General features: G+C 43.8%; 1 protein-coding gene and 1 long non-coding RNA gene across 2 annotated transcripts in view; one reads left to right on the forward strand and one right to left on the reverse strand.

The window, feature by feature from the left end:
- The window catches only part of LOC140105894 (uncharacterized), a 46589-nt gene extending 39056 nt beyond the window's left edge, over positions 1-7533 (forward strand). Inside the window, exons 2-3 of the long non-coding RNA XR_011850671.1 lie at positions 1171-1312; positions 6824-7533. This is a non-coding gene — a long non-coding RNA (uncharacterized lncRNA). The remainder of the gene's footprint in view (positions 1-1170; positions 1313-6823) is intronic.
- Positions 7534-9391: 1858 nt separating this feature from the next.
- Positions 9392-13154, reverse strand: FOXI2 (forkhead box I2). Its single transcript, XM_072130022.1, has 2 exons — positions 12474-13154; positions 9392-11048 (listed from the first exon to the last, which is right to left on the reverse strand). The coding sequence occupies exons 1-2, from the start codon at positions 13033-13035 to the stop codon at positions 10564-10566; spliced, it is 1047 nt and encodes a 348-aa protein (XP_071986123.1). The 5' UTR covers positions 13036-13154; the 3' UTR covers positions 9392-10563.
- Positions 13155-20633: the final 7479 nt, after the last annotated feature.

Raw genomic sequence — 20633 nt, forward strand, 5'->3', positions numbered from 1 at the left:
GATTAACCGGTTAAGGACCGGGCCCTTTCCTGTTTTTTCATGTCCATTTTCCACCTTCAAAAATCTATAACTTTTTTTATTTTTACACGTAAAGAGCTGTTTGACGGCTTGCTTTCTGCGTAACAAATTGCACTTCATAGTGATGGTATTAAATATTCCACGCCATGTACTCGGAAGTGGGAAAAAAATTCCAAATGCAGTGAAAGTGGTGAAAAAACGCATTTGCGCCATTTTCTTGTGGGCTTGGATATTACGTCTTTCACCCAAGGGCGGGTGATTTGAAATTTTAGGGGTTTTTTATTATAATTTTTTTTTTAAACTTTTTTTATTTTTACTATTTTTCAGACTCCTAGGGTACTTTAACCCTAGGTTGTCTGATCGATCCTACCATATACTGCCATACTACAGTATGGCAGTATATGGGGATTTTCCTCATTCATTACAATGTGCTATCAGCACATTGTAATGAAGGGGTTAAAACGAAATAGCCTCGGGTCTTCGGAAGACCCGAGGCTACCATGCGCCGCTATCTTTTTGAGGCTGCCGGCAGCTTTGCCGGCAGCCATCGCTGTGAAAACACCCGCGATCGGTGCTAGCTCCTTAATAGGTAGATCCGTAGTGGTAGGTTTCCTTTAACAGCAATGTCATTAAACATTCTCCTCAGCTGTTCTATTCTATTTCAAAACGCCATGTAAACTCCACATGTGAAAGCACCCTCAATATTCAGTAACCTATGTACACACCTGAATAGAAAATAAACATTATCAGCAATCTAAATATCTATATTCCTAAACATGTTAACTTGTTGATGTCTCAAGATGTGAATGTGCATTATGAATCCCCATGGAATTATTATATACACACCCTGCATGGGTTAATTACATACAGCCCTTTCATGGATTAATTATACCCAGTTCATCCACATGCAGATTTCCCACATACAGCTTGTATATGTATATAATTAATGTGGCCAGTAAACAAAATAAGGAAAGTTATACTCACCTTAGGTCCAATGGCTTCCATTGTCCTCTTCATCCGACTCTTCTGTCAGCAGCCGGCAGCTTGTTCAGTGCAGAGACGCATGCTGACATGAGGTCCGCTTGTCAATAGCATCTGTGTCTTAAAGTTGCAGATGCAATTAATTTCTCTGATTTTATGGCCGTATTTCAGGTAATATTCCAGTGTCTGTGCCCCCTGTCACTAACTGCCGGCGCCAGCACCCAGACCCTCTCTTCCGACTGCAAGGGGGGAGATGCGACCGTGAAGGCCCCCCCCCTCTCCCAAGCATCTATGGGCCCCGGCATTTGTCCAGGTACGCCGTGTGTCCTGAATGGTGATTGTGCAGATGTAAATCCTGCTACATCTGAAGAGAACTGTATTCAGGACCGTTTAATCTCTTAGATGCTGCAGTTAAACAAGAGCATAGCATCTAAGAAGATTACGGTAGATTGAGATGCTGTTCCTTCAGAAATAACCCTTCAATAGTAAAATGTACACAACACCGAAACTATTAATTAAGGACATAAATGTAATTTTTTTAAAAATTACCGTATATGAAATATTAATGTACCATACAAATCATACTCATACCTCCAGGTGACACATAACACACTCTGCAGCACCCTTATAGTGTTGGTATAGATCACCACTGCAGTACTATTTTCAGAAATGTAAACTGTCCATGATGTGACTTCTGGGGATAGAAAGGGAATAAAGGTCTCTTAGAATTGTCACTGTTGCTGAAGGAGAGCCAGGAATTTTTTGAGAGACCCCACTGTGCTTCCCAAAGCAGAACATCTTCACACACATGCTAGTAGAGATAATGTGACTGACCCGGAGTACGCTTGTAAAGCAGCATTAGACATAGATATCACATAGTCGGCTCCAAACATTGTTTCATTGTGACTTGTCACTTTTATGTCACCGTTCAGTGGGTCACATGAGATTAAATTAATAAAGACTTTACAAAATGTCGTATATGAATAAGTGCTCCTACCCCTGAGATACCCAGTAGTACTGGCCACGCGCCCATCCATATTGTCCATCACATTCTATTTCATTCCTACTACCTTCCACAGATGTTCTTATACTGTATTGCCTTATAGGCCCCCAGAACCACTAAAGAACCTGTATCACCTGTCCCCAATGCCCACCAAAGTGTCTTTAACATGCCATTGCTACCACAGATGCCTTCATAGTGCCAGACAACGATGTGCCCGCAATGCCAGAGATACATTCCCCATTACACTGCAAGTCTCAGATGCTTTTGCTTAGCTCGCTCCTTAGTCCTTGTCATCTCCTTACATGTTCGTTTTTTAGTGCCTACATGCCAGGATAATACCTAATGCCTTCATTTATATGCTCTGCTCCCAGATTGTCCCAATAAGTCTACCACAGGTGCAGTCTACATATACGCCTAAGGCCCCTTCCACACTAGCGTTTTGAACTTGCAATTCACTCTGTCCCATTCTTTCCTCATTTGCGTTGTTTTTCACACGCGTGCTTGCGTTTGTTTTGACGCGCGTCAAAATCGCAGCATGCTCTACTTTTGCGCTTCACGCACGTTTTTCCCACCCCATTCAAGTCTATGGAGACGCATCAAAAATGCATTGCACTCGCAAGCATTGCAAGTGCAATGCGAGTGCAATGCGTTTTAAATGGATGGGTTTCTAGGTGACATGAATAATTCCCCTGCTCGAGATCGAGCATTTAATTAAAAAAACACAGTGAAGAATAGAATAAAAACAGTGAACACAGGATCATTTAAAGAGAACCCGTCATGCAAAATAACCCCCCTAAACTAAATATATTTTCATAAACTGCCATTAGAGAGCATTGCCTCTATCCCTTCATTGTCCCTCTACATGCCTGTAAACCTAAGCAATGAGGTCCTAAAGCTGTATTCAAATGACCTGTGAAATGTCCAATGAAGCATTAGCATATTCAAGCTGTCCACTCTATTCATGAGTTGGAGGCACAGCCACACCCACAGTGCATGACTGACAGCCTGTATAATGCTGTGAGGCTGTATAATGATGTGCTTCCTGGTGCTGGTGGCCACGCCCCCTGCAGCCTGTGTGTGCATGTGTGTGTGTGTATAGGAGAGATACAGCAGCCCCAGGCTGCAGCCATGTTACAGCAGAACATGTCAGATTCATGTGTAGCTGATGTCTGTGTCTCTCACCTGTATATTAGGAGGATGCAGCATGTCAGCAGATGCAGCACACACACTAGCCATGCTTTACTATACATTACATACAGACATGAGCAGGGGGAGGAGAGGGGAGCGGTAACAGCGGTGACATCACTGCCTCTGACCATGTGACCAGCCTCATTTACATGATAAAGAATAGATGATTTTATAATGATTAATGTATGAAATAACTAGATAAAGGCTGGGATGGGATCCTTGTGAGCTGCTCCAACAGGTAGTGGTGACAGGACTAGTGACACAGACCTGATGACAGGTGTCCATTAAGTGAAAAACACAGTAAAGAACACAGTGAAGAATAGATTACAGATGTTCGGCACATCTGCTTACTTTTCGGGAGATACGTGTGGAACGGTGCGAACAAAATAGTATGTGAAGAACAATATATATGTGTGAAGAAGACATTGCAGATGTATGGAAACATCTGCAATGTGTTCTTCACACATTTATATTGTTCTTCACATCTGCTAACTTGTCGGGAGATAATATACACGCGGAACAGTGAAGAATAGATTGTAGATGTTTGCATACATCTGATAACTTATCAGAAGACATTCTTTTTCAATTAAATAAAACATTTTATTCCCGAACCATGGTCCCTTTGAAAAATTCCCATTGACTTAAAAAACGCGCATGAAAAACGCACTGAAAATGCAAAAAAACGCGAACAACATGCGCGTGAAAAACGCAAAAACGCTAATGACTCCAAGGAACAATGGAACAAAAACGCAGCCAAAAATGTCAGTTTTTCACGCATTGCACCCTGACGTGAAATGCAACGCTAGTGTGGAAGGGGCCTAAAATTCCCCCAGATTAACTGCCATAGATACCACCACCTGTCCCTCTTTGCATCTTAAAGGAACTTTTCTAGGTTTTATTGTGTTTGTGGCAGATGACTGCTGCAGTGTATCAGTGGCTAAGCCATAACATGTTGTATTTACAAGCCTGTATATGGCATGTCACTGCTCAGCCATGGTCTGGCAGCAGTGGCCGTATCCCCCTCACCACCATAGCACAGACAGACAACCCTATTGAAGCCGCAGTGCTGCATTGTCCTTCAAAGGCAAGCACAAGAATTAAAAATCTCCAGTGCTCCTGCCGCCCGCTGGTGGGCGCCTGGTATAGCATCAATTTCAATGTGTATAAGGCACGTGGCAGTAGTGGGACGGGAGCACTGGAGGAGGTAAGTATAAGATTTTTATTATACAACCCCCCCCCCCCCCACACACAACCATCCAACCACTCCCCAGGAATCAGTAGTCTAGTGTGTAACAAAAAGTATAGGACTTGTAAACATCTGTTATCTCATCTCCTAGTTTTCAGTCCACTCAATTCTCCCTCTTGCCTCTCCATAAAGCTTCTACTTAAAGGGGTTGTCCTGAGGTTGATAAACATGGCTGCCTGCTTCCCCAAATAACACCACGCCTGACCATGGTTTGTGTTGGTATTGCAGCTCTAAAGTATAGGAATATGTGCAATTCCAGGCACTAGCCATGACCGAGAGAGGAGCCGTTTTTGAAAGACAGCAGCGATGTTTTTCTATCACTGGACAACCCCTTTAATCTAATACCTCAATGAATTTATGTTCATTTTGCTGGTTAGAAGACATCAGCAGATGAAAAGCAGATGAGGAAGGAGGGAGAATGATAAGAGCCAAAGTAAGTGGAGAAGGAAAGACTTCTTGTAGTCACTTGTGCTATAGATTTATGCAATGTTTATTAGAAAGATACTGACCCATTATTACATCTATAGTCAGATGATTTTGTGCTTATATTTAAATAAAACAGAAATGTAAGAACAATGGTTCCTGAATTTGTATGTCTATAAAGTGAGAAGTGGGACTCCCTATAGAGGTCATTTGCTGGGACCCTGCCCTCTGCAGTGGGGTCGTGACTTTTGTGCAGATACTTTTATCACATTAAAGAGCTTTTCTAAGGTGAGAGGAGATCATTGATTTAAAATGGCAGTGAATCTGAAACCCTCCATTATGGTATTAGTGCTGCTCACTTATAGTACCTCATCCACCTTTAGTGTCATTTAAGGGAAAAAAATCTTGCCTCAGGCTTATTAGAGGAGAGGTTTAGTGTAACAAGGCGAGGTGCTAAATTGTATCATAGCTGCAGGGGTATGTGTCAGAATACGCACATAATCTGTTACTGATTAATGACCTTCCTCAGGATAATGCACACGTAGAAGGGTCCGAAGAGGATGACAGTTCCTTGTAGAAATATTTGTTATGTCTCCTATGGAAAGGTGTTGTTTATGGAGGTTACCAGTAATCGCTAATACGGATGAGAAAGCTCCGTGTCCGGTCATGTCCGGCTCAAGAGCAATATAAAGTGTTAGGCTACATTCACACTGACGTATGGAGGACGTATATACGGCCGATATACGTCCTCCATAGACGTCAATGGGCGCACGGCACCCTACGGGAGCGGTACGGTGCAGCACACGTGCGACCTGTCCTATCTTTCTCCATAGTACAGCGCCGTGCGCCATTAATTCCTATGGAGAAACTGCCGTGCACTGCCGTTGCCCGGTACGGTACGGGCGGGCAACGGCAGTGTGAATATAGCCTTACACAGATAAATACAGACATGTGTAAATAGGTGGCATGTAGTGAACAGTTCACTCCTATAACTAAAGGGAGTCTACCAGCTCCCAAATCACCCCTCATGTAAGACCATCCTGGTGTGAAGAACTTTATAAACTTTACAGAACTACTACAGGTTATAGCACAATTGTACTCCAGACAGGACCTGGCAAGCAGCGAGGCACCAGATACATCAAGAGGCCTCTTAGGGGCAGCGATAATATCAAGCGCTTCCGCACAATAATTCCCCTCACATTTGTGGTGCTTATGAAGATCCCACACAAAACTGACCTGACATGTTAGTCTAGGCAAGTACTATAAAGGTAGATTGGGTGGTAGGTGAATTTATGGGACATGAGGATAGCCCTTTTAAGGGCTAATCCTCATGTCTCCACAATCTTTTGATAACTTTTATTTGGCAGAAAACCAGCAATCTGCACATGCGCAGAACAGCAGACCCGCGGCTTTGCAGTCGGTACTCCGAAGCCGGAGCCACTGCACATGCACATCTATAGGTAGATATGTGGTGGTAGGTTCCCTTTATAAGTGGTCCCCGAGTTACAGACGGACCTCTGCCCCCTGTGACCTCTGGTGAAGTATCTGGATGCTTTATTTTAGTCCCAGGCTGTAAGGTGTCTGTAATGACGCTCTAATGGACAGATGCTCATTGCACCTGCGCAGTAAGGTTGGAGTACTACACCACATACTCATTGCGCATGGAACCCAAGCCCTGAGTCCAGTGCGCCTCATCGGACTCATCTCTAAGTATAAAGTCTGGTACGGAACCAGGGGAAAACTATATAACACAAAGTAACATTTTATGTAGAAATTACCCAGTTAAAACCTCTACTTGCAGTCAAGGGAATCTTTGATGTTCATTACTCAGACACAAAAGAGGTCATGTAGAGGAATACACAGATGTAACAGTACAGCAGAGAGGAAGCGTAACTGGGAAAAGTGCCAAGGACATAAGGGAAACTACGTGTAACTTTGTAATAATTTGAATTTGTTTCTTCTAGTATTTTGCAGTGAACAGAAGGGAATGATACATACAGGTTACATGGAGTTACAGCCAGGAGATGCTGCAGCTGGCATAAAACTGGCAAAAAGAAAAATTGTAAAGAATGTGCCAGCCTGTCATGCCCTCGCCAGTCCAAGGCATAACAACGCCTCTGACAATAACCAGTTGTAAACTTCAGCATTCAGGACGGCAGCAATTACAGAGCCCCCTGTGGGGATCCGGAGTTATTGAGACGCTCCATTAAACCCTAGTTTTTATTTTACTCCTCCAAAACTGACATCTTCTTAGACCGAAACAAAGAATTATTATAATTTTGGGGGTGAGGGGAAGAAAAAAAAAAAAAAAAAAAATCAACACAATGCAGTAACACGGAGGCTGGTGAACATCCACAAGCACTGATTTCCATCATCAGCGTCTGGCATCAGAGAAAGCGCAGTAAATATTATTAGTGGTGAAGAATTAACTGTAACAACCATTAGGTGAGGAAATTGTGGGAAAGAGATGGAGGTAAAGACGGTGGGGGCAATAAGGCTCCCTGCAATCCAATACAATATCAATTTCTATGAACACAGCTGTGGTTTCCACGGATTCATGTGTTAGGTGACCGCGGTCCAAAGCTCAGAGCAGCTCGATATCATTGTTTTTTGTTTTACTGAATTTTTTGGTATCATTGTTTTTTGCAATACCTCTTTGTAAAGTCACCTCATGTGCCACGAAAATATATATATTTTTTTTTTTGTGAGGGGGGGTGGGGTGGTGTGACCTTTTAGATGCATTTCTAAACTGAGTATCCAAAAGTTTATTATGTTAGCTGCTACAAATAACTAAACATCATTTGCAAACCGTTTAATACCACCACATATTTGACCAGTTTCCCCGACACATTCATGGCGGCCAATAATCTAACGCATTTAATTTCATAGGCCTATGCAATCTGGCCAAAGCCATTGACAGTTGTAAACTTAAGGTTTTAGCATACCGAGAAAATGGACCTTTAGTCAAAAAACAAGCTCAAAAATTTAGTAAGGGAATAGTAAAGAATGACAATTAATGCACTTGCGTCAGAATTCTGGCTGAATTCTAAACTGTCTTTTGCCACATTATGCCCGGGACTTTTTAGACTCACATGAAAATGGTATGCTCAATTTGCAAAAGGTTTGTGCGCCAATAATTCTGGAGCAGTTTAGACCAACTAAAACTAGGTCTAAAGTGGAAACAGAGTTTTCCCCAAAAGTTACACTCTGGCACTTCCAGACTTGCATTTTCATTAAGATTTACCTTTATTGCAGAATATTCAGCAAGAGTAAAAACTTGACCACCACAAGAAAAATCAAGTGTGTTTTGGCTCTACGCCTCAATCATGATCATTACCACATGTAATAAAAGTGATTTTTACTGGAAACCCAAGTCTGGAAGTTCAGGAGCATTTTTCAAGCCTGTGTTTGAGTGACCACGCCTGGAGCATACAGTGCATGGACCGGGTGTTCATACACAGTGGTGAGCGGGTGTCTGGCCCTTATTTCTGTTATTGACACTTGAGACCTCACATGCCGATGCGGCACAGGTCTGTTGTCCAGCCAGAGAAATGCATACGTTCATGTGCAGGTAGGGCTCAAATTCTGAAGGAATTTAGCTCTCTCTCACACGTCCCCATTCGCATGGACATTGATTCCATGGCAAAAGCGATAGGACTTTTGTGGCTCGGGAGTCTTTCAACTGTGATAAACGTGTGAACAAAACTTACTGATGACAGACAAAACAATGGTCCATGGAATAAGGAAAAGGACACACGTTTTGACAAAGATTCATTTTTTTGAAATTTATATGAGGAATTTAATAAGACTGGTGCAATTAAGTCTATACTAGGTTTAACCTGATGTAGAATTCCACTATAATCAATATATAGTACATAAGGTGAGCCAGGGTTTTTTGGCATGCCACCATCCTGAACAGTGGCTGCAATGAAGCGGAAAACCCGTGTCCACAGGGACCACCACTTCATGCCTTTTGTTTATTTTATTGGGGACAGAACCCCTTAGATGCTGGGGAATATAAAATATATATATAGCACCTGTAGAACACTGAATTATGTAACCAGTCTAACCCCCATCCCAAAAAAAAGAATTTAGCCTAATGGAGGATAAGTTGTGTAGAACCGGCAACCATAGTTTACTCAACCCTTCAGAATATTAGGCCTCTTTCACACGAACAGGCCTGGTCTAGGCAAACATACAGCCCTGCGATAGAGGCAGCAGCACCGCTGACCTGCTCCCCTGTCCATAGGGAAGCCTGGTGCCCCGACCGTACATACCAGAAAAGATAGAGCACGTTACAGTGACACATGTGGTCACCGTACTCCAGCCAGGCACCATAGACCTTTATTGGGACTAATATCAGTCTGCAAACTGTGTGACCAGCTATAGGTCCCTCACACCTGATACAGATGCCAGATTAGCCATTGCTACTGGAAGTGCTCATCTCTAGTCTCCCGATACATTATATTTGATGCTGTACATGCGATTCCTGCACAAGGTCACAATAAAAAGGAAACACCACAACGATTCAGTAAAGGACAATCTGCTTTTATCTTTTATAAAATATAAAATTTTGTACAAAAATAAATTCTTCAAAAAACGTACAGGCTTATACTTATAGATAAACCCTACTTGAATGATACAAGTTTAAAAGGCAAAAAACCTTCAGGAAATAAACTTTACAGAAGTTCCATGAGAGCAGTCACCAGAGATCCTTAAAGGGACAGCAGAGCACATAATAGACCGATACCAGAGACCATGGCTACCAGATGTGTTATAGCTTAGCTTTTGCACAAGTCTATGGATGGGATAGAAGTGGTTACCAACTTAGAGAAGCTTCTGCATGGGAAAAGATCAACCTGCACTTGTATTTGTCCTCCACAAAATGCATTCAGAGTTGAATACAGTTCATATTTCAGCTCATTGTACACAGCTGAAACTAGATTATAGCCAGGAGGCCCCTGTAGCAGTCAGTGTACCCCTCTATAGAAGCCAAGTAATAACAGTTTGAAAAAAAAAAGGAAATATGAAACCCCAGGTATAATGCAGTGCCTTAGGAGCCCATAAACTGTGCTGTAGCACCAACCTGTGAGCTGGCTCCAAACTGGGACTCCTTGCATCGTAGTTACATGTTATGCAAGGAGACCCTGCATCAACATTCAGCATGTTGCACAGTCCTGTCCCTGGCATTGTCGTCCATCTTTGAAACCCGTCCAGCTCATAATTGTATTTTATGGACCGACAAAGCAACGAAAGACTGCAACATGGAACTGCTACCATAATATGGAATAAGATCGCCTTGTGACCCGAAGTTACAACATTTGTCAGAAATCTAAACCCCTCGGATTTTTTGCAACTACAAAATTAGTTGCGGTCATTGATGCCACCTTCATGTTGTGTAACCCTAGTCCAACATCTGTCAAATTTATGCCTAAATGTATACATTGTAGTTCATAATATGATATAAACCAGGTTGCATTGTCATCTTTGTCCTTTTTATGACCGCTCTTGTTGAGAACCCCCCCCCCCCCCCCCCCCACACACACACACACACACACACAAATCCAAATTGAGGTCGGTTGCATTTTACCAGGAGATGTTCCATGGGTCCTTTGATTTAACAGTACACTGAAAAGGGTTAAAAAAAAAGTCTCAGTTCATAAAATACACAATAATGCTAAAACACATCAATAACCATTCCTCATCACCCCTCTGCTTCCCGGTTGTAAAGCAGGCGGCTAGCGTGGAGGGGGTCGATAAGCGATGGACACAGGCTACTCTGCTTGGTTGGGTAGCATCTGGGGTTTGCCTGTGCCATAGGTTCAGGTTGCGAGGAGGAGTCGAAGCACTGAGAGAATCCAGGGAAATGGCGTTTGGAGGGTGGGAAGTCCTCCGTGTATGCCCCGTTATTCATCACTGTACTCATGCCGGAAGTTAGGGAGGTAAAACAAGGGCTGGTGTCCAAACTCGTCTCCAGCTTTGGACAAGACTTTTTCATTTTGTGCTCTGGAGATCCCACGAGGCTTCCAGACCCCACGGACTTCCCTTTACTCTTCTCATCCAGCTTTTGAGAGCGTTCAGACCCCCGGTCTGGGTTATTATCGGCCTTCGTCTTCCTCTTTCGTCTGAAGTTGCCGTTTTCAAACATCTTCTGGCAGTTTGGGTCTAGAGTCCAGTAATTACCTTTTCCTGTGGGAAAAAAATACGAGAATTTGACATTTTAATTTACAGCAATCGTTTCTCCATCAATTGTCTAAGTGTCGGAGAACCCAAGCAGTACACATGGCATTTAAGTAAATGCAGCTGCAGTTTTTGAATTGAGTTGCAAAATAAACACATGTGAATGAGGCCTCAGGGTGCATTTGCACGTGGCGTCCTGATGCATAACTTACTATGTACTTTCCAACATTGCTGGAAGTGCAATCCACTGTGTTATTGGCACAAAGCTGCTAACACATCAATGAAGAAAGCTGGAAAACTCGCAGTAAGGTATAAATGCATGCATCAGAACGCCACGTGTGAAGGCACAGGGGAGCCGCAAATGTTTACCAGATTCTGAGCTCATGTATTACACCAAGAATTTTAGTATTCCTTTATTGGGATAGGCAATTAATACACCCCAACCTTGTCCCACTGTTGTCCCCTCAAACAGCTGATAAACGCTTCAGCCTCACTTATTCCTTGGCCCTATTTACTTGAATGACACTGAGCTGCCAATTGGCCTGCAACGTCGTCAGCGTGTAAAGCTGTGGTGGCTGAAAGCTGCATAAAATGGTAGATTTAATGCTTTAAAAATAAATGGCGTATATGTTTCAGCCTTAGGCGGCATTCACACAGACGTCTACTGACCCAATACCGGCAAAGGAAGGGGGGGGGGGGGGGGAACATAAGAGGCGAGTGCCTCAGGTTTTGCAGTTTTTTTTTTTTTTTTTATAAAACGGATCACATCTGCGATCTTCCCTCCCACTGGGCTTGATTCACATTGTTAAGCACAATTCCTACACAGCCTTGGCCACATGCACATGACCGGGTGCTGGCCACACAAACAGCACTTAACATGACCCCATAGCCCATTAACCCTCAGGGTTCAGGCAGACCAACCAAATTAGATATGACATATAGTATTCCCAAAAAAAACTATAACTAGGGTGATGTTCCAGAAAACACAGGTCAGGTTTTATTCTCAGAGAAAGGAGAAAGGCTACAGGCAAAAAACAAAAACAGTAGTAGTGCATTTTATAGCAACTAAACTCCATTCATTGCTCTTCAGCCAAGTTGCAATACCAGTATAGACCAGGGTCAGGTGTGGCGCTGTTTTTGCAAGGAAGAAGCCATGTTTTTCAACCACCAATCATTCTCAATAACTTATCCCTGATAGAGTGCCAAGCGCGTATATTAAATGGTTTCCTCCAAAATATGTGATTTATAGATGCTGACAAGCCTTTATGGGGAATAGAAGATAAAACACACTTTACACATTTGGGGCAGTATTCACACATAGCAGCTGTGTGGCTTTTGCATGACATCTGCAAACGCAATGCAAATGCCACGTGTGAACATAGCAAATAAACTGCACCAAAAAACTGAATGGGAAACTGAAGCCGTATAACTCACCCGGGTCATCGTCTTCCCTGGCCACCTTCCGGAAACACTCGTTGAGGGACAGGTTGTGTCGGATAGAGTTTTGCCACCCAGTCTTGCTCGTCTTATAGAAGGGGAAGTTGTCTACTACATAGGTGTAGATCTGGCTCAGGGTCAGCTTCTTCTCAGGCGCGTGCTGCAGAGCCATGGCTATTAAAGCAGAGTATGAATATGGAGGCCTCGATGTCTTCAGCAACTCTTCATGGTTTGCATAAGTCAACCACTGCAAATCAGATGCCCCATGTCCTGAAGGCGGCACGGCTTGGGATTGGCCATTGGGATAACTCGCTTGCAAGTACCTGGAGCCATTGCCATGGATGTAAGGAGATTGATTAATGGGTGAACTAGCAAACCACCAATATGGGTTGGTATTTGGCCCTTGGTAGTCTGTAATGCCATACCCCGGAGAAGCCTGGTGCAGGTTCTGCTGATACAGATTGAAGTTATCACCTCCATAGACCGCCATGTCTACTAATTCCTGTGCATATGGATATCCTGGCTGGCAACTGGATGTGTACTGCCCAAAGGCATTCATGCTAAATCCTTGTAAGTGCTGTAGGTTTGGGAGAAGGCGCAAAGAGTCCTCAGTCTAATGAGCTCCAAGCTGAGGCATTGCATTGAAGTAATGACCTTCTGCACAGCTTGCAGACTATTTCCAATCAAGCCCCAAGAAGCTGAAAGAGTTTGTAGTAATGAAGCGAGATCCACCCCTGCCCTCCCCTTGGTGTGAGCAGGACACATCTCCTGGATTCAGTGACAGCCAGGATCCTATTACTGTGTCATGCGTAAAGTTCATCCTCTACCTGGGTAAGCTGGAGATGTGTGAATTGTGACTGATCTATCAATACACCTGCACCATATTTGTATTGAAGAACTGGGCACGGGTACTGGATCTTCCCAATTAAGGTCCACAATAATACAATGTCCTGGCTGGTGTCCCATTGATGACTGCCTTATATTACAGTGATATGGATAATGTAAATGTCACCCATGGCATCCTTTAGGTAAAAACGACTCCACCCAAAGTTCCCCAATGTCACATTGCAACATGGCATCTAATAGCCGCTAGTTATGTCACACTATGGCATACGACTAATCGTATATGACTTATACCATACGGCTTATACCGCCTTTGATGTATCAGTCACCGAAAATCCAAACTTGATTTTTGTTGGCAAGTCGCAACATTAGTTGCAATGAGTTATAGACTTTGAGTCATAAATGACTTGTCTCTGGGTTCTAAGGGCGCATTCACACAATGGGGGACATTTACTATGGTGTTTCTGCCAGTTTTGTGGCGCTTTCACCGCATCTTCTGCTCTCCTACCTATTTATTAGCTGTCGGGGACAGAAAAAATGACTTTTTCTGCCTGCTCCGACTCTTCTCTGAAAAGGGGCGTGGCTTTGGCGGAGTGGAAACTCAGACACAATTAATATGCGTCACAGCCATTTTTGGACGCTGTAAACTGGCGGAAAGTAGACCAAAAGAAATTTGGTCTATCAGGGACACAAAACAGTGCTATTGCACTGCTGCCTGTTCTCAGACTGTTGGACACATTTCTGGTTCTCGGGACCGATTTTGGTCCCAGCGACAGAAAATGGTCTCGGCGCCAGAAATGTCTCTGCACAGCTCCACAATATTAAATGTGTGTCTTCTTTCCAAGAGCAGGTCGGTAACAAAGCCAATGCAGACACCGACACTTTATGTAAATGTCCCCCAATGCGTTGCGTTTTTGACGCATCCCACTGGCTTCGGCCTTGATTACATGCTAAAGTTACATTGCATTTCCATTGCATCTGCTAAAACGCAATGTAACCTCAGCGTGTGATCAAGGCTGAAGCCAGAGGAATGTGTCGAAAACACACGACACAACGCAACACATCGTGTGAATGCGCCCTGAGTGTTTGAATAAAAAGTTATATTGATGTTCCTCGGTTTATATTTTGCCTAAATCCAGGTGATGTACAGATCTGTTCCATTTTCTGTCTGTAGGTTTTACTCCTGGTTTCATCTTAGGGTGAAGACACACATGGCGTTTTTGGGCCGTTTTTACTAATTGCGTTTTCAGATCGTTAAAAACGCATGCGTTAAAAAACGCATCCGTTTTTTAAAAACGCATGCGTTGTTGTCAGTTTTTCCGAAATTGCGCAATGAAAAACGGACAAAAACGCATGCGTTTTCAAAAAACGGATGCGTTTTTTAACGATCTGAAAACGCACTTAGTAAAAACGGCCCAAAAACGCCATGTGTGTCTTCACCCTTAGGCCGGCGCCACACAGGGCGCTTTTTCTGCGCTTGCAAACGCAGACAAAGTCGCGCCCACCGGGGCGGGCCTCGGCCCGATCGCATCGGCGTTTCTATGAAAACGCCTGCGATCGGGAACGAGCCGCCGGTGTTTTGCGTTAATGTAACCCGAAACACCGGCGGCTCGTTCCCGATCGCAGGCGTTTCCGTAGAAACGCCGATGCGATCGGGCCGAGGCCCGCCCCGGTGGGCGCGACTTTGTCTGCGTTTGCAAGCGCAGACAAAGCGCCTTGTGTGGCGCCGGCCTTAGGCCGCGGTCACACATACTGCTAGGCGTCTGTTCATAACGCGACGCTAGCGCACAGGGGGAGGTCCTCGGCCCGAACGCACATGCGTTTCCAGAGAAACGCATGCAATCGGCTTAACAATCGCATGTGTTTCCCTGGAAACGCATGTGTGTTCGGGCCGAGGACCTCCCCCTGTGCGCTAGCGTCGCGTTATGACGGACGCCTAGCGGTACGTGTGACCGCAGCCTTACAATTACTGCTGCACAAATCCTATCACCGTGTGACACTGGCCTTACAAACCCTCTAGTAATCTTCTATGAGTGCAGTACAGAAGCTGTGACTCTTTTTATGGACTTAGGCTGGCGCCACACGTAGCGTTTTGTGTGGCGCCAGCCTTAGGGTGAAGACACACATGGCGTTTTTGGGCCGTTTTTGGGCCATTTTTAGGCCGTTTTTACTAAGTGCGTTTTTGTCAGTTTTTCCGAAATTGCGCAATGAAAAACGGACAAAAACGCATGCGTTTTCAAAAAACGCTTGCGTTTTTAAAAAACGGATGCGTTTTTTAACGCATGCGTTTTTAACGATCTGAAAACGCACTTAGTAAAAACGGCCCAAAAACGGCCCAAAAACGCCACGTGTGTCTTCACCCTTAGGGTGAAGACACACGTGGCGTTTTTAGGCCGTTTTTAGTAGTGCGTTTTCTGATCAGTTTGAATTAAGATAATTGGTCAAACCTGTCAAAAACGCAGGTGGTTTTTACGATCTAAAAACGGCCCAAAAACGCCACGTGTGTCTTCACCCTGAGGGCGCGTTCACACGTTGCGTTTTGACCTGCGTTTTCATTGCGTTTGAAACGCATATACAACAGCTGAGGAGAGGTGATTTGCCTAATTACATCACTGTTAACATTTCCGTTTACAAAACGCATCGGAAACGCGATGTTAACGCATGCGTTAACATTGCATTTACAGAAGTAAACGGTAATGTAATTAGGCAAATTACCTCTCATCAGCTGTTGTATATGCGTTTCAAACGCGATGAAAACGCAACGTGTGAACGCGCCCTTACAGTTTTATTACATTTACATTTTGGATTTGCTGTAATGTAAAGGTTTTCTGTTATTCTAGTCAGGCTGCATTTCGAAACGCAGGAGAAAAAATGTGCCTAATTACATGACTGCTAACATTTGGGCTTACAGACCACAATGTTAATGTGATGTTAACGCGCTGATAAGTCTGGAAAAGTGTCTAGCTTTGGGGGTGCGTATTAAAATGGATGAGATCATATGATGGAGATGCTACTATTGGTTTGTACATCAACATTTTGTGTTTACAAAACACATGCACTTGTTAACACAATGTTAACAGCAATGTAATCAGGCAAAGGCCTTGGTGCTTCCTGGGGCGTAACTAGGAGAGACTTGGCCCCGTAGCAAATTTTTGCATGGGGCCCCCTTCCCATTAAAAAATAATATATACATATTTGTAAAGTTTACACATTTATATGCTTAAATATACACACACGTTAATCACAGTCCGAAAATATTCCTAAATGCTAGCGTAATTTCCCCTTCCCGAAATCTCCACACCAGGGGCGCGGGCGGTGGTGAGTGGTCCGGTGCGTGGAGTTCCTGTCCCAGCGCACTCGCTGCAGCCAGCAAATTTTCACACCTTAAAGGACACCTGTCATCAGGTCTCTGTCACCTCTACCTGTTGGAGCAGCTCACAAGGATCCCATCCCAGCCTTTATCTAGTCATTTTATACATTATTCATTGTAAAATCATCTATTCTTTATCATGTAAATGAGGCTGGTCACATGGTCAGAGGCAGTGATGTCACCCCTGTTACCCCTCCTCTCTCCTCCCCCTGCTCATGTCTGTGTGTAATGTATAGTAAAGCATTGCTAGTGTGTGTACTGCATCTGCTGACATGCTGCATCCTCCTAATACACAGGTGAGAGACACAGACATCAGCTACACATGAATCTGACATGTTCTGCTGTAACATGGCTGCCTGGAGCTGCTGTATCTCTCCTATACACACACACACATGCACACACAGGCTGCAGGGGGCGTGGCCACCAGCACCAGGAAGCACATCATTATACAGCCTCACATCTTTATACAGGCTGTCAGTCAAGCACTGGGGGTGTGGCTGTGCCTCCCACTCATGAATAAGCTGGACAGCTTGAATATGCTAATGCTTCATTGGACATTTCACAGGTCATTTGCATACAGCTTTAGGACCTCATTGCTTAGGTTTACAGGCATGTAGAGGGACAATGAAGGGATAGAGGCAATGCTCTCTAATGGCAGTTTATGACAATATATTTAGTTTAGGGGGGTTATTTTGCATGACGGGTTCTCTTTAAGTCACATAAGCCTCTAGATCAGTGGTTCTCAACCTTTCTAATGCTGTGACCCCACAATACAGTTCCTCATGCTGTGGTGACCCCAAACCATGCAACTTGCAGTAAAAACACAGTAAAATTGCAGCTCCGATGGCTTTAGGCGACCCCCGGTTTTGGTCGTTCGACCCCCGCTGGGGTCCCGACCCACAGGTTGAGAACCACTGCTCTAGATGTATCCTGCTGCGCCTCACATGACGTTTTGAAACAGTTTTCGGTCCGTTTTTAAGCAATCGGTTAAAAAACGCATCCGTTTTTTAAAAAATGCATGCTTTTTTTTAAAACGTATCTGTTTTTGACAGTTTTTCCGGTTTCAAAACTCCATGTGTGGCATCACCCTTATGCAGCGAGTGGCTCCGGCCCCCTGTGCGGCACAGTGAGGATTATGCCACCGTATTGTGTTTCTGTTTTTTTATATCTTCTTTTCTTTTTTGTATTTATTGTAAAAAAAAAAAAATGTCTCTTTTTCAGGAGGTACATCACCACCTAGTGGAAATATAGCAGTTTACCTCCTACGGTACGTCCTGCCTGGGACAAGGGTGTTTGGGGCTTCGCTTGAATTACATTTGTAACGTTAATTTCTTCTGTAATAGGAAATATACTCCTCTGCAAAATCTCCAATTCTTTCACTATAATTTCTTACACGTTGGACTTATCTGTATTGGGGTGATCTCACACATGTAGTTTTTGGGCCGATTTTAGTTTAGTGCATTTTCAGATCGTAAAAAACGCATGCGTTAAAAAAAAAACACCAGTTTTTTAAAAACGCATGTGGTTTTTGAAAACGCATGCGTTTTTGTCCGGTTTTCCGAATTTGAGCAATTAAAAACTAAAAAAAAATGCATGTGTTTTCAAAAAACGGATGTGTTTTTTACGATCTGAAAATGATCTAGAAACGGCCCAAAAACATCACCCTTACTTGTATTGCAAACCAAAGCCAACTAAAGTTTCTTCTATTCACCTGTGCTATGATATAAGCACCATTAGTGGGATATATCTGAGTACTGCATGTTACCGTCAGAGGTCACAAAGAGCGTCATGTTTCTTCTTTGCTTTATCTTCCGTTCTGATTTTGATCTCTTGCTGTGTTCCTATACAGTACACAGAACAACCTTCTTTTTAAAAAAAATGTTTGTTTGTTTTTTTGTTTTTTTTAAACCTTCTTAAATTCTTCAATACAGAATATAGAAGCATTTCTAAATTCTGGGATTAGAATTTCAGGTCCATGTCACTGTATTGCTCTTTGCTCTTAAAGGGAACCTGTCATCAGGAAGGTCATTTTTATGTGATGTCCGGTTCCCCTGGAATGTTGATTTCAAAAATGCCTTTGTATTGCCTCTGAATTATTGCACTGTTTTTTAATTGTTTCTCTAACATTGCCTGGCACCCTGAGCCCTGGGGAAGGAGGCCCTCACCTTCACACTTTTTAAAAACCCGGAAACATTCACCACTGAATGTTTGCAGATTTTTATGCCAGGTTGGACCTTGGGTAGTTTTGTCTGTCAGCGTGGCACAACCAGCAGACACATCATGAGGTCTAAGCCTTGATGTGGCGGGGGATAGGGCTTTATCATATGTCGGCGCATGGAGCACCAGCGTATGATAAATCTCCCCCCTCAGCTACTGAAGCTGTATTCAAAAGTCCTGGGGTGAGTCCAATCAGCTTCTTCCCTGAAGTTTACACCGGCTTATTCATGAGTCTCCTGCACAGCAACGCCTACCAGTCCTTGATTGACAGCCCATATGATGAGCCCACATACAGAGCTGTGCGTGATCTCTATAATCCCTCCTGCTAAGAGGAGTATAAGGCCACAGGCCTCCCCTCAGCTCCATCCTCCTCCATCAGCTTGTCAGTGCAGCAATATTCTGCAGCCGGCAGTTCTGGGGTGCCTTTTCTGTACGGGGAAAAGGAGGTCGGGTACTTGGTGTAGCTGCTGCCTTATCTGTGTTTCTCACAGGCAGCAGCTAAAGCAAAATAACTACCAAGGCAAAGCTTTACACGGAAAAGGGGGAAGGAGATGGGAGGGGCAATGGGGAATCTCCTAATTTGCATGCGTTAGGGGCTAGACTACACTACACTGTGTAGAGAGAAGGAGACTGGTGCGGCAGCAAATTTGGCCTCCTCCTCAAGAGGCACCAAGAGGCTCAAAAAAATTCTCTAAGATTATAGATATGTGGAAGTGCCCTGCTCAATGCTGCTTTCTACAATGCTGCTGGTGGGCTCCTTTTTAATAGGTGCAATCTGTAAAGTAAATTTATACATTCATACATTTCATACCCGTGTCCTCTGTTCCAGCACCAACATCCTGGTCCCTCCTGCTTCTAGTCCTTGTGAAGTGATAACTATTAGTCATTACGTGATCCAGTTGGTCACATGTTGTGTGCCAATGCCAGCCATTGGTCGCAGCAGTCATGTGATGATGAATGAGATGCCAGGCTAGGTGGGGAGTCCACTGGTGGCACAAGAACGTGTGACCATTATACATTTTCCAATCACTTTACGTTATTTCCTTTGGATATATGGATATATTGTGATCACAGGCCGTGGGGTTTTATTATTTAATTATATTTAATTAAATGTAACTTTGTATCTATTTTACCTGATCTTTTTATATGGACACATTTCTTATCCTGTAGCCCCACGTTATCCACTGAGCCGCAGTTTCTGACACATCCAGCATGTGTAATGTATGAGACGAGCTGCCATAAGCGAGGTATCAGTCTCATGTTGTTTGCTCTTTGTCTATTGCTTTTAACACGACCTCCCACGGTAGCAATCTCGCTCAATGTTCAGAACAAGATGGCTCGGTATCTGTGACCGTCATTCGGAGGGGGGTCATATAGATTCCCAGACCTTAAGTGTCTCCTGTAGAGGAAATGGTCAGGAAGCAGGTTCTTAAGAGCTGCTGGGAAAAGGCAGAGCAGATAGTGTAGCCCTGGGGCACAACATGAGAGTCGATGACTTGACACCTCAAAGCCTCCAGAGAGCAGGTGAATCTTCTTAGCAGATACTTTACTAAACCAATTTGTGTCACACATGAAGACGAGGGGACATCTTTCACCATGGGAAATGGGCAGACAAGTGCAGATACCGTCTGCGGAAAAGTGTAACTTTATCTTTTCTGTGTCAATCTAATTGATGAAATCCTTTGCTCGGCATAAATGTTTCAGCACATCAGATCCTTCGCTGTCTA

The sequence above is a fragment of the Engystomops pustulosus genome, chromosome 11 (genome assembly GCF_040894005.1).
Source record: "Engystomops pustulosus chromosome 11, aEngPut4.maternal, whole genome shotgun sequence".
NCBI classification, from domain to species: Eukaryota; Metazoa; Chordata; class Amphibia; order Anura; family Leptodactylidae; genus Engystomops; species Engystomops pustulosus.

What these genes read in the sequence shown, in the direction of transcription:
- FOXI2 (XM_072130022.1), bottom strand. Translation starts at nt 13,035, where the DNA reads ATGAATGCCTTTGGGCAGTACACATCCAGTTGCCAGCCAGGATATCCA. An exon ending in CAGGGAAGACGATGACCCGG is followed by an intron (nt 11,049 to 12,473) that starts GTGAGTTATACG and finishes TTTTTCCCACAG; the next exon opens with GAAAAGGTAATTACTGGACT.